The sequence below is a fragment of the Salvia splendens genome, chromosome 14 (genome assembly GCF_004379255.2).
Source record: "Salvia splendens isolate huo1 chromosome 14, SspV2, whole genome shotgun sequence".
In the NCBI taxonomy this organism is placed as follows: Eukaryota; Viridiplantae; Streptophyta; class Magnoliopsida; order Lamiales; family Lamiaceae; genus Salvia; species Salvia splendens.
The window spans coordinates 7,492,525-7,510,860 of NC_056045.1; the positions used below are offsets into that span (position 1 = coordinate 7,492,525).

General features: G+C 37.2%; 3 protein-coding genes across 3 annotated transcripts; 1 reads left to right on the plus strand and 2 right to left on the minus strand.

Moving 5' to 3' along the window:
* The first annotated feature begins 1,202 nt into the window (after positions 1-1,202).
* On the plus strand, positions 1,203-4,364 carry LOC121765118 (pentatricopeptide repeat-containing protein At3g63370, chloroplastic). Its single transcript, XM_042161155.1, has one exon. It carries the CDS (start codon positions 1,226-1,228, stop codon positions 4,019-4,021), a length of 2,796 nt encoding a protein of 931 aa, XP_042017089.1. The 5' UTR covers positions 1,203-1,225; the 3' UTR covers positions 4,022-4,364.
* Positions 4,365-4,483: 119 nt separating this feature from the next.
* On the minus strand, positions 4,484-12,827 carry LOC121765117 (protein transport protein Sec24-like At3g07100). Its single transcript, XM_042161153.1, has 14 exons — positions 12,691-12,827; positions 10,312-11,484; positions 10,086-10,221; positions 9,737-9,927; positions 8,839-8,946; positions 8,556-8,759; positions 8,128-8,359; positions 7,816-7,965; positions 7,438-7,594; positions 7,032-7,159; positions 6,550-6,872; positions 6,298-6,471; positions 5,027-5,267; positions 4,484-4,903 (listed from the first exon to the last, which is right to left on the minus strand). Exons 2-13 carry the CDS (start codon positions 11,446-11,448, stop codon positions 5,034-5,036), a joined length of 3,174 nt encoding a protein of 1,057 aa, XP_042017087.1. The 5' UTR covers positions 11,449-11,484; positions 12,691-12,827; the 3' UTR covers positions 4,484-4,903; positions 5,027-5,033.
* A 3,117-nt stretch (positions 12,828-15,944) lies between these two features.
* On the minus strand, positions 15,945-17,608 carry LOC121764108 (pectinesterase inhibitor 10-like). The gene is made up of 3 exons (XM_042160180.1): positions 17,589-17,608; positions 16,949-17,440; positions 15,945-16,849 (listed from the first exon to the last, which is right to left on the minus strand). The coding sequence occupies exons 1-3, from the start codon at positions 17,606-17,608 to the stop codon at positions 16,789-16,791; spliced, it is 573 nt and encodes a 190-aa protein (XP_042016114.1). The 3' UTR covers positions 15,945-16,788.
* Positions 17,609-18,336: the final 728 nt, after the last annotated feature.

Below are 18,336 nucleotides of genomic sequence, written 5' to 3' on the forward strand. Positions count from 1 at the left end.
CAATTGCATTTGTTCCGACAGTGATCGGATGATGAAATTTTATAGATGAAATTTTATAATTATTATTTCAACTTTCGTATATGTTGATAAACAGAAAACTTTGTTGAAGTTTTCGTGTATGTTGGAATATTTATATCATTGTATTCATATTTTAAATACACTATGTTGATATCAGAAAAGCCACGAAAATTATTATATTATGACAGATTGACGATTTTACTATTTTATTGATATTTTGTCTACTATTTATTGAAATTTGTGAGATTTAATCTCATCTACTCATATTAACATCTAATGGTGTAGAATTGATGTTAGATGTGTATTGAAGTATCCATTTCAACATAACTCATTATATTATTATCAATGACATGCTTCCTTCATCAATTTGGACCTCACGTAAATTAGTAACCTAATATAGAGAAAAATGATCGGAATATAATTAAACAATCTCGAGAAACAATTATGAATATCTATAATAAAAATAAAGATTCAAAAAAGTAAAATACTTAGAATTTATCAAAATATAAATATTAATTTGAAGGAGAGTGTTATATTGCTAACTCATAACTTAATTGCTAATTATAATTAAATAATAACCCTTAGATATTCAAATCAAGGGCCTGGATCATCAGTCCCGAAATGTCAATACGATCAACAAAAAAACTTCAATAATGGTATTAAGGTCAATTTACAACAAATTAGTTGTAACTAACTTTTGAAAAATATCACATAACTTTAAAACGCATATAACTTTCTCGATTTAAATTATTTTTTCGCGCAACATATATCAAATTAAAGATAATTTCATAAGGATTCTAACGAGATCTTACTTGCATATGTACCGATGTCAAACTTTGAAAAAAAAATAAAAAAATTTTAATTTTTTCGTACAACAACAAATGTCAACATAGTATATAAAATATGTCAATATAATACATGTAGAATGTCATTATTAAAGCAATGTGTTGACATTCTCAAAACATTGTGTTAATATTTTCAAAACATTATATTGACATTTTCATCCAAAACCCTAATTTGATAGTTTTATTTATCTTTTTTGATTTAATTAATAAAAATTAAAATTACACATGTCAAATTTTAAATTACTAGATTTTTAAAATCTTATGATCTTAAATTATTAAATTAGTTGTACTAAAGAGTGAGTTAGCAACTCCCCTTAATTTGAATTACTATATTTTTGTTCCGTGCATAAGAGAAGAGAATAATGGCGACAGTAATCCCACACATGCAGTTGAGCTCCGCTTCGATCTCACCACCACCACCATCACCATCACTTCCCTCTCTAACCACATTCCCACTTCTCAAACTCCCGCGGAGATCCACCAATCAGCGCTACCCTCTTGTCTCATTCACCCATAAATTGATTTCTAGCGCCTCAAACAATTCTTTGGATGAAACTTATGCTTCCCTTCTTGATCACTGCGCCGCCCAAAAATGGCTATCGCATGGAAAACAGATTCACGCCCTCATAATAAAGCGTCACAATGTGGACGATTTCACCTTCTTGGCCACCAAGCTTGTGTTATTCTACGGAAAATGCGGGTCCTTGTCGGATGCCGAAGAACTGTTCGACCAAATGCCTCAAATAAGCATTTTTGCTTACAATGCACTGCTTGGTGCTTACGTTTCATACGGGGAGACTAGGAGAGCTATTCAATTGTACGCCGATATGCGGTTTTTAGATGTTCGTGTAGATGCACATACTTGTAGTTCTGTGTTGAAGGCCTGTGCTGGAGAGGGAGATGCGTATTGCGGGAGAGAGATTCATAGCTACATGATAAAGTTAGGGTTTTTGTCTAATGATATTGCTGTGAATTCACTTGTTACTGTCTATGCTAGGTGCGATGATTTAGGGGCTGTGAAGCTGTTGTTTGATCGGAGGAGTGGGAAAGGTGATGTTGTATTGTGGAATTTAATGATTTCTACTCATGGTTTGATGCTTTTTGGAGAAATGCTGAGTGCTGCTGTCACGCCCACCACATACACTTTTGTTGCTGCTCTTGGGGCCTGCAAAGAGCTCTCGTCAGGGGTTCAGATTCACGCTCTTATCTTCAAGTATGGTCTTTGTTGGGATAGATACGTTGCAAATGCTTTACTGGTTATGTATTCAGAATGCAGTAGAGTAGATGAAGCTGAAAGAGTTTTCATTGACACTGATGATGGGGATAGTGTTTCTTGGAACTCCATGTTAGCTGCTTATGTGCAAAATGGCCTTTATGATGAATCACTTGATTTGTTCCGTGAAATGACAATGGATGGACGAAGACCTGACAGGGTTGCAGTTATCACTGCTCTGTCAGCCTGTGGAAGATCACGGAAACTGTTGAACGGAATGGAAGTTCATACCTTTGCTCTGAAAAATGGATTCGACTTGGATCTTCGAGTTGGAAATACGATCATAGACATGTATGCAAAGTGTTGCAAGACAAGATTTATGGACTCTGCTTTCTGTAGGATTTCCCAAAAAGATTTTATTTCCTGGACAACGATCATCTCTGGCTATGTTCAGAACAATGACCACATGAAGGCTTTGGATTCGTTTAGGGATGTGATGAATGAAGGTATTTGTACAGATAGATTGATGATTGAAAGTGTTCTCATTGCTTGCCGTGAGTTGAAAAGTATTTCAGCAGTGAAAGGAATCCATGGTTATGTAGTGAGGAGAGAATTATCCGACATTGTAGTGCAGAACACTATTGTGGATGCATATGGAGAGTGTGGAGAAGTGGATCATGCAAGAAATACCTTCGAACTGATTGAAATGAAAAATGTCGTTTCTTGGACTACCATGGTTGATTGTTACGTTCAAAATGGACTTGCAAGGGAGGCACTTGAAATTTCTCATCGAATGGTAAGACAAGGTGTTGAGTTAGACTCCATTGCAGTTCTGAGCATTCTCTCAGCTGCTGCCATTATATCAGCATTGAGAAAAAGTAAGGAAATTCATGGGTTTTTGGTTAGGAGATGCTTGCATTTTGAGGGGTCCACTGCGAGCTCACTTGTAGATATGTATGGGAGCTGTGGTGCTGTAGATGATGCACGTAAGGTATTCGATTGTGCAGAAAGTAGAGATTTGGTGTTGTGGACGAGTCTGATTAATGGGTATGGAATGCATGGTCAGGGGAAAATGGCCATTGAATTGTTTAGAAAGATGGAGGCTGAGAATGTGAGTCCTGATCATATCACGTTTCTGGCAATTCTATGTGCTTGCAGTCATTCTGCGTTAGTTGATGAGGGCCAGAGATTTTTCAATACTATGCGTTGTCAATATGGCTTGGAACCATGGCCTCAACACTACGCTTGTTTGGTTGATCTCCTTGGACGAGCAAACCGTTTACAAGAGGCTCTTGAACTAGTTGAAGCCACGGAAATGGAGCCGACAGCTGCTGTCTGGTGCGCCCTTCTTGGCGCTTGCAGAATTCATTCTGACATGGAAGTAGGAGAAATAGCTGCGAGAAAGCTTCTTGAAATGGAACCAAAGAATGCGGGAAACTATGTGCTTATTTCCAACATGTTTGCAGCAGCAAAGAGATGGGAAGATGTTGAACAAGTGAGAATGAAAATGAAATTTAAGGGGCTTAAAAAAGACCCCGGTTGTAGCTGGATGGAGATTGGAGATAGGCTGCATACGTTCATCACAAGGGACAGATCTCATCCTCAGTGTGATGAGATCTACAAAAAACTTGCAGAGATCACTGAGAGTTTAGAGAGAGGTGCAAGTTATAAAGCAGAGACGAGTTATGTATTGCATGATGTGGAGGAGGTAGAGAAAGAGAGGATGCTTCATGGCCACAGCGAACGGCTTGCTCTAGCATACGGCTTGCTTACGACTCCCCACAGAACACCTATCAGGATCACAAAGAACTTGAGAGTGTGTGGCGATTGCCATACTTTCACAAAGCTCGTCTCCAAGCATTTCCAGAGAGAGATAGTTGTGAGAGATGCAAATAGATTCCATCACTTTAAAGACGGTTCTTGCTCCTGCAAAGATTTTTGGTGAACCTTCAACGTTTTGGCAATGCCAACGATTACAATGTCTTCTGTGCATGCTCTCGAATCTCACCTAACGTGGCATGGATCGGGACATCGATTGTGGATAGGAGGATTTTATTTCCAGGTACGTATAGTCTAATTAATTGCAGAATAAGTAATTTTCTAACTTTTTAGTACACAGATAAAAGTGTTGTTTCATTTGTTTTGCTAATGAAATGAAATGCCATCAACATTGTAAAGAAGCTCTTATTCTAATCTTTTAGCAGTTATTGCTCCTGTTGCCACTCTTAACTTTCCTGCAAAAGTATTGAGCTTCAAAAAATGAAGAAAACATGTTTGTTTATATTATTGTGATACTTGCCTTTGAACCCTTTCTTATATATGAAAATTGGTAGAGTATTCATTAACCAGCAAAATGAAAATGGTCCCAACTCTAAACTAAAGGCAAAAGATCAACATTACACGCATATTCCACATACAACAAAAATATTTAAAAGAATATTGTTAATATATATCTAAATACACATCCCAAAATCTGGCTGTCTATTACAAAAATAAATTGGCATGAAATTACACTAAATAAGTAAAAATTCATAAACCCAAAAAGCACTGTCCAGCTAAACAGAGATGATGAATATAATAATGGATTATCTCTTGCATTTTCCAAAACTAGCTGCTACTCCAGAATCCATTTCCAACACAAAGCCAGCATATATTTCATCTCAAAATCCAGTGATCCACAATTTGGAGACATACATGGACATCTACATCTTCTTCTTTCCTTTATTTGCCTTCAACGGCATTCGCTTCACGACCTTGACCGTCTGGAGTTTGAGGGGCGAGCTACTGTTTGCTTTGCAATTCTCACATGACCGTAATAACAAATTTCCTGTCAGTATCAATCGAGACAGTCAAGAAATCAAGGAGAGAGAGAGTATACCATAGCCATCCCATCCCCAAACCAAGAAGAGAAGAGAGTGGAAATTTTGGAATTACATTGTAAGATCATTACCCAATTATTATGCATTTTGTTGAACTTGCCGAGAAAGTAGCAACATCCAGTCAGCATAACCATTGGCACCACCAGTCTGGTCCTCGACAAGACTTGTGAGTAGGAAGAAACCTTCTCTAGGTTGATCACCCTGCCTCACAAGATGGCATAGCTGAAAATATGACGGATCGCTCTTCCTATATTGATTAAGAATCTCTATGATCTTTCTAGACACATTGTTGTCTCTTTGGGAAATGCTAACCTGGATCCACAACCAAAGAGGAAAGTATCTTACAACAGGATACAAAGGCAAAAGGAGAGTAACATCTAGAAAGAAAATACTGAAATACAATTTCACATAAAATAAAATGTATTCAATGTCAGTTACAGAAAATTGCAATATTAAAATTGAAGACAATTTCAAGACAGCTTAGTATGACTGATAGTCAAACTATGGGCTAGAAACACTTCAGGTTATAACAAAACCCACTACTCAAAATTCTGTGCAATTTTATATGTTATGCAATTTTGGTACAAACAACATACCAGCAAATTTAGTCCATTTGTGTAAACCAGAACTTTAAAATAAACAATTTAATACATCAATCAAAATTTAATGGCCATGTTTTGTTTTTTTAAGAAATTATGCTATTTTTCATTTGTAAATATATTTTATCTTAATTTACAATTCAGTTACTCTGTCAAATGCGTTTAATTTATGCAAATCATAGTTTATAAAAAGAAGAACCAAGTGATAAACATATGCACAAACTGAGTTTGAAAGGTTAAGTAGAGGATAAATGTGGGAGAAACTACAAAGTTGGTGTAAATTGTATTGGGACTCTATTCATTGCACCAAATCTGGCATTGAATTTGGAGTTTAGGAAGTAAGGTCCTTGAAAGTCCCAGATGGCATCCCCACTTCTATGGTTCAAAATAAGTGGTAGATTCAGGAAAGTAACACCACTTTGGAAAATGCAAAAGGTTACAAACTAAGCAAAATCAGAGAATGACACCATGGATTTTGTTGGATCACAACTATCTAACAATTATAATATAAAATCTCATGTTGCCTCTTACTCGAGATTTTCAGCGTTTTAACAAGGCATTTTCTACAAAAAATTCTTAGTTCCTATCCAATCTACTTACGAACAGCAAAACCAATGCTAAACTATGACTATACATTTCGATAGGGTACACGTAGGAAAAGTAAACAGACAATGCTTGCGTGCACAGGTAAAGTAGTTGCAATACAGAATTTATTAGAATTTATATAGGTCAAGGAAGTTCACCTTTGAGAAGTCTGTGGCAAAATCTTCCCCAACCAAATTCTTAGTTATGTCAGGTGAAAGTGCTTTTCCAAACCATACAACGAACTGGAAACCATCATCAAAGATATAGAGACCTCTGGTGTCTAAGCTCTCTACAGTTAGTGGAAGCCTCTTTTTGGTGTCAAATTCTTCAGTCTGAGGAGACGTAGGCAATAGGTAAAATACATACCAAATCATACTCTAACAAAGGAAACAAGAATGCAATAAACTTACTTTTACAAGATACTCATCCACACGAACCAGGTTAGGATACAGAAGTTTCAGCAAACTTTTAACTGGTAAAGCCATCATGGTGTAAGCCGCAGCACTTCGCTCATCAAGCTGCACATCAGAATACCCACCACGGAGGGATAGTGACTTGCACAATGCTAGTCCATACAATGGTAAGAATTTTAGTGACTCGGGGTAGATCATCCTTCCAGACAAGCGATGTTGAACAGCATAAAGATTTCGATATTCCCTTAAAGCTTTGACAATACGATGTTGAATGGCATTCCGGGCATCTTCCAACTTGGATGACAAAGTCTTTTCAATTGCTGCAGATGAATTCACGTTAAATTCAAACCAATGTTCGTAGATGGGTATTAAAAAGAACAATAAAATACAGTTATATCTTCTCAATTATGTTTCCTTCTGATTGTGGGGAGAGGTTTGAGGAATGTACAAGAAGTTGACAGAAAAACAACCATCCTTACCTAGCCTGGAGAACAAAGAAATAATTGCTCCAGTGTCAGCCAGGCGGTACATCTCTCCCAGATCTGCAACAACTGGAGCAGCTGCAGTGTGTACCCTAATACGCCTCTCTCCAGATGATGATGTATATCTTTGCAAAGGTTAAGGCTTTTAGTTCGCTAAATTGAAGGTTATGAGGATGGCCCTAAAGATTCCTTAAGCATAGACACTTAATTAATAAAAATGAATGTGGAGTAGACAGCAGAAGCAACTTTACAAGAAGAAAATATGGGATACCAGAACACCAATAGTTCTCTAAAAAGAAGAAGAATTTGCCTTGCATGTTATTGAAATACAGAAACTGAAAGTTATAAGAACTTGCAAGATATCAAATAGATAGTTACTGAAAAAATGGTTAGATAAGGATACAGTAATGCAACTTGAAAGTAGACAGTCTGGGTAGTCAGCAGTGTCTCTTCAAGAGACAATTGTGCTGCATAAGCTTTATCACAGTCAACAGCAGGAAGCGCGAGTAAGTCCGTGGATCTTAGCATAAAGTTCCCATGATAAGATGTGAAACGTACTCCTACAGACAGAAAAGAGCAAAAAGAAATACAAGCTGGCAGCATCAGAAGCTTATCCAACAATACAAAAAATAGCTGCATTGTGACACAGAGAGAGAGAGAGAGACAGAGAGAGAGAGAGACAGAGAGAGAGAGAGAGAGAGAGAGAGAGAGAGAGAATTTGACAAAGACTTTCTAGCAACTAGTTTTCACCAAGTTATCAAAGTGCTGCTTAAGAACCTACCTTTTCCACATCTTATCCGCATGACTGCTTCCCATGCAGTTTCTCTGGTAAGATCTCTGCTTAGCTCATGTTTCAACTTTTCTTTATGGATGCTAGCCTGGAAATTTGGATAATAGTACACCTGACCACCAGTATACTTTGCCAGTGTTCCTAGGAAACATCAAAGATGGCAGAGTTAAAATGAAATGTAACCATCATGTAGCAAGTCAAGACATCGGACTAGTTAGTTGGTTATATCAAGGCCTTGCAGCAAGTAGAAAAACTATTAAAGGTTCTAACTAAAATAAAAGGTTGAAGGAGTGTACAACATACCCAAAGATGCAATATCCGTGTACTTATCACTGAATGCATAAACATTTACAGCTATCTGGTACTTAGTGAAATCAGCAGCCATCTGTTTATAAAATGAATCTTCAGGTAATCGTATAGTATGCTCTTTATCTGTCCCATAAATTCTTATATCATCCCCACGCAGCTTAAGACGGCCAGCACCAAGAGATGGTAGAGTATTCTGGAAAATTAACAATTTACCGCCAAGTTGGCTCTGACAATTGAAATAGAAATTTTGTTAGTCTAGCTAGAGGAGAATAGTTTCCATAGGTACAACCCTCGAACATCAAACAGAAGATTAGTAACATGAATGCCAAATAGGAGAGGCATTAGCCATAGTGTTATTTCAAAATCTAGTTCTTAGTTACTGGTCATGGTTTAAATGGTGCAAGCTACAGAGGGAGACTCACCATAACCAAGAATGCGGCTTTCAGAGCCGGACCAAATGCGGATTCAACATTCATGTTCTCCTGGAACATAGAGGGCAAACTATCAAGGAATGCCTCCACCACACTCCTAGATTCTGACAAGTTGACTAGAAGATCATCTGGTAATGGAACAAATACATCATCCAAATCTGAGATAACCATCATCTGAGGCTGCGGCAATGATGACTGATGCAAGAGAAAGCCACCAACGTTATGTTAAGCAGGATAAAACTATAAAACAAAATTCTTATGCACAATCATTTACCTTCATGTTATAGAAATGTATGGTGCTGTCATAAGTTATAAAGCCAATTTGTGTTCGTGTAGAACCAGGTAAGTTGTCCAGACAAGACCTAATAGTCTGTGCCATAACCTGAAATACATTATTAGCATTTATTCAGTTAATAGAAGAGCTGACAAATAATTGGGATATAGTAGTAACTGTTTTATTGTTCCTGGAAGAAAGTAAATATTTCTTCAACCAATTTGAGGAAAAAAAAAACATAATAAACTAGATGTCTCAGAAATTACATAATATCAAAATAGCATAAGTATTAAAAACAGAATAAGTTTCGAAAAGCCAAATAAATTGTTTCATATCACCCACTAAATTGTTAAGCTTAAAACATCCATCAAAGAACCACCCTATTAACTAAACAATAGCTAAATAAAACCCTGAAAAATAATTATCAAGAAAAAGGCCATTCACGTCCACCGAGAGTGTTCGGAAATTAGAACTGGAACAGCAGATTCTGAAGATAATTTGCACATGCCGAGTAGCTAAATCTCAGGCGGGGAATTATGTAGAACAATAACAGATTCTAAGATAAATGTCAGAAAATACTTAGAAAAACAAATAAAGTCAGAACAACAAACTCTGGGCATTAACAAAAATTACAATTAGATCCAATTCTACTTTCACTCATACCAAATGCTTCGATTAATTATAGAATACAAATATGGCATAGTATCTGTACCGAACCTACAACCTCTTTGTCAAATCAAAATATTTCCAATACAGGGTAATGACTAATGATAGATTAGGTCTTATATAAAAGTAACGTATCTTACATCTGCTAGGCCGTAGACCTGTTAACTATACACTAAGGATTATGCAATTGCAAACGACATTTTAGTTGATTAATCAACACAATAAAAGTTACCTCAAGCATTCCACTTTTAACAGCAGATATTGACACATCGATGAGGAAAAAATACAGTGGCGGCATTGGAGGGCGGACCATGTACTCAGCTGGAGCGATAAACTCAACACTACCCTTTATAAGTTCAGGCCTTTGATCCAAATCAACTCTTCTGCCACTAGCATCCACTTGAGCAAAATAATCACTTGGAACTGCACATAAGAAGCTACTGGTAAGTGGTAACCAGTGCTGCACCTTTTGGAATTATAAAATTTAAGGAACCCAAATGAAATTCCCCTGAGATTTCTTCCAAGTTTTCCAAAGACTTAAAAGACCTAGTATAAAGTCTGGGAATGATTTACAATTTTACCATCATTTAGCAATGAACATATATTGCATCTCCACTTTCTTCCATTGTCTGTGAATGCGACATATGGATTTACATAAGTACGACACCTTCTACATCTAATGATTCCTGTGGAAAAATTAACTATTGGAACTTCCTCCTGAAAGTAAATTAAGTTGCAATTAAAACAAATAGATTGAAAATGACATATTTATACATATGTGAAATCAAGTTCTTAATAAAGACTAACCCCAGGAGGAGTTTCTGCCAGAGGGCTAACAACAGCCCCTATAGACAAATGCCACCGCGATGCCAATGATTGAGAATTCGGTATGCCACTTGTTGTCAGTCGCAAGAATCTAGAATTACAATTCATCTGGTACATGTCAGCAAAAGACTTAGGTTCCACATCACCGTCTAATGGCCTTGGTAAGGCTGTGATATCAAGTCCAGCATCAAACGATCCTGGTATGGATCCAAGAGAGAGCGAACTAAAATCCTCAGCCAAACCCTGTTGAGCAGCAACTGGAGGTGCTATGCCATGTTGCTGGAACTGGTTCCCTGGATAGATGCCAGATGGAGTCGAAATGGGTGGAATGGGAGCATAACCTCTTTGTTGAGCTAGAAGAGAAGTTGGAGGCGCTCGTGGACCATACCCCCCTTGTTGTAAAGGAAAGGAGGCAGACTGCAAAGGTGGACCATAACCTCCTTGTTGCAATTGAAAGGAGGCAGGCTGCATAGGTGGAGCTTGGGAGACAGAATTTGGTTGCATGGTGGCATAACCTGGATAGATACCCCTGCCAGTAGCATAAGATGTCCCAGGTGGTGGCGAAGAAGGCTGGGAACTAGGCCTAGGAGCTGAGAAGTGCTGATCTGCAGGAGGAGGGATATTTGGGTTAGGTTGTCCAGTTTTTAAGCTTTGAGGCGGAGACCCCATGGACACCAAAGGTGGCTGAGGCAGTGAAAATATAGAAGCAGGACCTGGAGGAGGAGGTCTGGTTGGTGGAGCAATACCAGGCCGGGCTGTAAGAGAGATGTGAGGAGGTGGTACTTGACCAGCCATGGGCATTGGGGGGTTTGGGAAACTCTGAAATCCTGAAATAGGTGGGCCACCAGAAGATGGTGGAGGAGGTGGGCGAACAACTTCATTAGATCTACTTGATGGAGGGGGTCTAAAGGCAGGGGCCTCCGTTCCAACCAGAGGTCCCCCAGAAAAAGGAGGTGCTTGGAAATTTGACGCTGCAGTAGGCCCTGGCCTAAAGATGGGTGCTTCTGATCCAACAACAGGACCAGACGATAAGAAAGGTGTTGAAGATTGCTGAGAAGCAAACGGTGTTGCAGCTGGTCTTAATGGATAGTTTCGAGGATTGGGATTTTCGGTCCCCATAAGCTTTAGCTTGACCACTAAGGAAATGGATGATTTCTGCAAGTCAGGAAGCACAAGTCACAAAATGCATAAGAAACAGAAGATAATTTATATGCACGGCGAGAGAAGCTGGGCAAAAAAAATCAGTTTTTATATAATTCCCTTGAAAATAAAGTAATATTAAGACCTATAAAGTTGGATAAGAAGCAAAATGATTTATCACTTAAAGTATAAGATAAATGCGATGAGGGGTCCTATAGGAGCAAAAGGTCATACACAGCATGACAATCCATTCTCTAACAATGTCAAAAGGTTTTCCATTCTTTGTTTGAGACCCAAAAAGCAACCTTAAGACCTAAGGCTATCTAGTATATGAATCAAGACCTATTGCCTGAAGCGCTGAACATAAAATGCAAATGTAGATGCATATATTCTCTTATCTAAGTAAGATGTAAAACTTAAAGATAATCTAAAGAAACATATATATCACAGCCAGGAATATAATGTATTGAACAATTTTCCAGAGAGAGGTCTTTGTTTCTCAGTAATAGTACTTAGACTAGCTGTCTTTACCCAGCCTCACCAAGTCCATAAATAGAGCTAAATACCCATGACCTTCTAGCCTCCGGCAAGCCCATTTTGGAAGTTGGAAGGTGAGGGATGAATGTGCTATCAATTCCACAAAGTTACACACAATGACGCTGAGTAAAGGTGCAGTTAAGGTAAGTTTTACTGTCATCCTTCAAACACTTGGGAAAACATGCCAAGTGTATAATTATGATGCAACACCATTCAAGCCAAATGAACCCGTGAGCTAAAAGTGTCGCATCAACTAGAACAATGTGCACCTGTATTGCCCTAGGATAACTTCTAACTAGTAACCTAACAACTAAAACACAACTTTACACGACCCAGTTCTGTCAAAGCTCTCCGCAAATCCGAATTCGCCAAACCCAGCCTAATAACCTCAACCAAATTAGTTCACAGACAGACAGCAGATGATAAAAATCCAAAATTCGGTGTTGACTGCGTGAACTCACGCATAACACATGCACTCAATTTCTCAGTTAGGAAAAATGGACATAGCCAATCAAGATCGGGAACACTGCCTATCCAAAGGTACAATCACAGTGATTCCAGCATAACATTAATCTGGCGAGTGAACACAAACAAAAATCGAAACTTGAATTAAAAGAAAGAAAGATTCGGCACTCCAACAATCCACCAACACATTTAATCGATAAATTCGGTAATTCCGAATACCTGATAGGAGATCTAGCCGCGGATAGCGCAATAGCAGAATCGAGTGCCGGCGATCAAAGAGAGGAAAACACAACGAACGAAGAGAGAGTAGAATTACTTTCGCTGTTTTAAGTTTTAACTGAAGACAAAGACACACTGAAAACAATTACTTCCAGCCACATTTTCTCAGCTTACAATATTCCGAATTTTACATTAAATTTCATTTTTCATTTTCCAATCAAACACTAATAAAATCCGTCACAAAATTTAAATCTTAAATTTAATTATAAAATTTTCATCTCATCATTACTTTATTTCTTCAATTTTATATATTTATTTAAAATTAAAATATTTATAAAGTAAATAAAATATTCTAACTTAATATCTATTCTTACAACTCTGATGAGTCTTGAATAGTTGTGTTTGAAAACTCTATTATGGGTCCTAATAGGCCTGTCAAAATGGATAGCGGGTATTAAATACCTGATATCCAAACTCGAAAAAGTTGGATAATTGCATATCCGAAACCCGATTTTTCAGATTTCGGATCAGGATCGGGATCGGGATCGGGATCGGGATCGGGTATTGAGAATTTTGGATTTCCGGGTATCGGATTACTCGATACCCGAATAGTTGTGTTTGAAAACTCTATATTTTGTCCTATGACAAGTGCATATTATCATGAATTTTCCTTACCTTTAGTGTGTGTTCATCTTTCTGGATATAGCAAGATTTACACTTGACTCTAAGTATTATTGAGTATTTAGTATGTTTGATACAAATTTTGTTGGCTCTATATATAGCCGCAGTATGTTTGATACTCCCTCCGTTCCAAGATAAGCGATTCGCTTCTTTTGGACACATGAATTTAGATAGTGTTGTTTAGTGGTGTAAAAAAGGTTGCTAACAATGTAGATTAAGTGATGTATTTTTATTTTTGAATTTAAAATAGATAGAATAATATATTGTTTTTAACATTATTTATTTATCTCTACTTATTTTAAGTTGTGCATATTTCTAAGTAGTTGTACTGACATTAAAATAGTCAAATCAAATGTAAATTAAAATTTGAAATTATTGATTCACATCAAACGTTGGCACCACACTTTCCAAGTTACCATACAAAATTTTCATTCAAATTCACCAAAAAGCTGACATTAAATAATCAAACCCAAGTAAATTGAAATTTGAAATTTTTGATTCACATTAAAAGTTGGGTGTGGCATCAGGACATGGAGAAGAGCTTCTCCGCCAGAATATTCGATCGGCACAACGAGGGGGCGGGAGGGGGAGGGTGAGAAACTTCTTGCTTTCCTTTTTCCTTGCATCACGGTGAGAGATTCTCCACCACCATCGCCACCGACAGCAGACTTATAGCATCCATGGACATATGACAAGATAGGGCGAGTGAGGGGGCGTCGGGGGTTAACCCAACCGTCGTCGGATGGGTTAGGTTCCCCACTACCAGCAGATTCGTCGGAAGCCATTGATTGAGTGAGAATTTGAATAAGAAATGTTAGATCTATTGGTTTTTTTTTTTGCAAGAGGCGGATGGACAGAAATGAGAGATTGAGTGGGAAGAGAGAGAGACGTAAAATGTGAGTGACTTTGGAATTGGAGTGTTGGGTACCGAATATTTTAGAATACATTATTTTAATGCTAATTGTAATAAGGGCATTAATTAAACTTAATCTAAATCATGTTTAAAATTCTTAATTTTTATTATATATAGAAATGACTCAGGTATGATGGGACACCTAAAGTGGAATGTGAGTCACGTATCTTATGATGGAGGGAGTACAAATTTTGTTGGCTCTATAGATAGCCATAGCCTGCACTGTAGCTCGAAGAAATCTCCACTTTTTATTTCTTTTTAAAATGTTGATATTTGTAGCAAATATTCGCATCAAGAATTAAGAATGGAATACCATTTCTATCCCTTCTTTTAAGAATTGCCCCCACCCCTACCCCGCAACTCCAGGGGCATAGTCGCCCACCCACAATAAAATCTAAATAAAGAAAAGCAAAAAGTAGTCAAAACTTGGCCTAATTCATGGAAACTGAACACCTATGAAATGGTTTAATTATATGGCAATAAGTCACAATTCTAAACAGCTTTCATTTCTAATAAAATCATCTCAAATAAAGTGAAGGTGAGAAAAAAATTTCTACTCAAACAATTCTATTTGATATATCCTATAAATCCTATTTGTCCTATATATAAATTTTTAACAAGTGGAAATATATATAGCACACTTCCAACTAAATATATAAACAATGAAAATACTAAATACGACAACATACTATTAACTTATATAGAAAATTTCTCCATATTCTATATATAATAAATAAATATATACAAACACATAATATATCTAAGGTTTTTCATTTTTCTATAGATTTATATATTAATCCTTTTTTACAATTATTATCAAAGACATCTTACATATAAATTGAGAATAATATCACGTCATCTATATATACAAAAAAATATAGACAAATATAAAGTGTAATTACTATAACTTTAACTTTTGTTCGCATTGAATATTAAAATACACTAAATTAACAATATAAATAATTATCAAAGACATCTTACATATAATTATTTGTATAGTTAATTTAATTTACACTAGTATTATTTATATAGTTAATTTAATTTATGCACTATATCATTCATACTAATTGAATTTTATAATATTATATGTTAACAAAATTAAAATTATAATTACCTTTTGTATGTATTTAGAATTTTTTGTATATGTAAAGAGAAAAAAGGTAAACTTCTAATATCTCAAAATGGGTAATGTGATTACTTTTCTGTATTTACGAGTAAGATAATTTTGATAATAATTATGGAAACCCGCCATGGGTTAGCGGGTTAGGGCCTAACCCACTGCCTGCCAGAAGCCCACCTCCCAAGACCTGTGCTGAGAGGTGTTGCAACTACACGACAGTAGTGGGATTTGATCCTTGACCGTTCACACAAATCTGCTCCTCCGAAACTAACTACGCTGCCCCTACAGACAAAATTAAAATAAAGCTTTGCTATACGTATTTCCACTTGTTAAAGATTTATAGGTATGTAACAACCTGAACTTTCGTACCTTATTATTATTAGCCTAAAGATAAATAATAAGTGATCGTTGAAGTATTCGAAATCTGCCATTTTCATGTATAATAATTGATCTTGGAATTATAAATAATCGTTGATTCGTTCTCGAACGAATATTTCAAGTAAAAAAAAAAGAAAAAAAATACATCAAATATGTCCGGCATATCTCGAAGTCCGCTAAATTACTATTATATAAATTTATCAAATCCTTATCTATTACAATTAGGGAAAAGTTCACGCAGCCCGTGTTCGTACTCCAAGAAAGTCTGGTACATCATCAAGGAAGACTATGGATGTTATTTGTTTTCCTACACCAAAGCCACGAACTTAAACTGCGTTTTACCTACACCAAATTAAACGAACAAGTGAACAAATACGCAAATAATTAATTTAATAAAAAAAAAGAGAGTGGGTAGATCCTAGAGGATCGACCTTTTCAAATACAACATTAAATGATGGATTTGCAGTAGATATCATCATATCTCTGACAGAATATTTGAAAGATATACTTGCCACTTGCCATCTTTTATAAAGATACATACATCACCAAATCACTTACTTTCACTCACATACATCACCAAATCACTTACTTTCACTCACATACATCACCACTAGATGTCCCAAACCTTCTCTTCAAACACACATCAACGAATTGAACGGGAGAACAAGAATCAGAGACGGGGGAGTTGCATATAATTGTAGGATCAAGTCTACAATCCAACACCACTTTTGTTCCCACACAAAAAGGTAAACACCAAATCCTTTTCTTTTCTTTCACATATGTACAAGCATATGCATATTAAACTGCATATTAAACTGAGAATAGAATTTTCCCATGTAAGATCAGAAACCACATTTATTAAGTAGTGTTTCACCGTCAGATCTTCCAAATAGCAAGATAATTACTCAAAGTCTTCCAATCTATATAATAGACAAACTAAAGTAAGCAAAAATTAGGAAAACTTATCTCTTGGGTATGAATCTGCCGGAGACAGATTCTCGGCAGCCTAGAGACGATGAGGGCAGCCCAACACCCTAGCAACTGCCAATAGCACAACCTTGACAAATCTACAATTTAAGAACACCAAACTTTTAAATCCAAGATTTAATCTTTAGAAAATATAACAAAGGGGAAAAATGATAAAAATAAATTTTGGCCTACCCTACCTGTCGGGAACGACGTCGGCGGCTGGGGGAAGTTCTCGGCGACGGCGGGCGCGGATCCGCGACGGTGGCGGATCCGCAGAGGCGTCGGCGGTGCGGCGGATTGGCGGCGCGAGCATAGCCGAGGGGGAGAAGAGAAGCGAGGAGAGGGAGAGAAGGGAGAGAGGGAGCACCGATCCGTTGCTGTCCGGAGACGGCCGGACTGCCGGGAGGAGGGCGGCGAAGCCGCTGCACCTGCATGCCGTCGGTGAAGGGGGAACCGAGGGAGAGGAAAGAAGTGGGGGAGGGAAGGTGGGCGACGGAGGCGGATCCGCTTCGGCAACGGCGGCGGTGCGGTGAAGAGAAGAGAGAAGAGATGAGAGGGAGAGAAGGGAGGGAGAAAGGAGCGCCGCCGCTCCGGCGGCGCTGGTAGGGCGGTGGATCGGCCGCGACGGGGGAGAGAGGGGAGAGAGAGGGGCTGTTGTCGTGAGATTGAGGAATGGGGGAGGAAGAAGACTTAGTTTTTTTTACATAGGGTTTTATTTGGGCTTATTTTACTTGGGCTAATGAATTAAATGGTTTTGGGTCATGAATATAATTAGAATAGGTTATGCAAAATAAATCCGAGCCCAATCCCCTTCAAATTAATTTGGGGCTGCAATACATAGTGAGTGTGAGGCCCATTTTCGAATTTATTTAATTTTCGGGCTTAATAAATTAATTGGATGATCTATTTAAGTTGGGCTCCACTTAAATTGTTTTGGGGCTTTAGAATAATAATTTGAGAGATAAGGTGGAGAATTTGGGTTTTGTAAATAAATCATTGGGTTGATAATTGAATTAATTGTGGGGAATTGTTTAATAAATTTTAGAATATTTTCCAATGCCGAAATAAATATAAATTCTCGGTGGGAAATTATTACGATAAGTTAATCATGGGATTAAATAAATTTTTAGGAGTTATTTAATTAATTTTCGAAATAATTTTGAAATATGAATAATTTATCCCATGTCCGGAAAACATACAATTTTTCTTAACAAAGGGAAATAGTTGCGATAATTCAATTATGCGCTTAAATAAATTTTGGGATTTTTGTTCTATATTATGATGGAAAATACGAGGTGCCAACGGAGGAATTATGGGCGTAAGCGGCCGACCGGCATCGCCCCGCGACGCCTCGGGCCCCCAATAAGGAAATGGAAAGAAAGAGGGAGACGATGTTCTCAAGTCACAGAAATAATTAAGTTTAATAAAGAAGTGCTATTAATTAAATTTCCCAATTTAATTAATATGCAAGTTTCTAAAATTTTCTAACGGTGAACAAATGATAAAAGAAATAAAGTAGGGGCATGCATTCCTATAAGTATGTGAAATTCTCGAGTCTTATTAGTACGTTGTTTGTTTTCAAAAG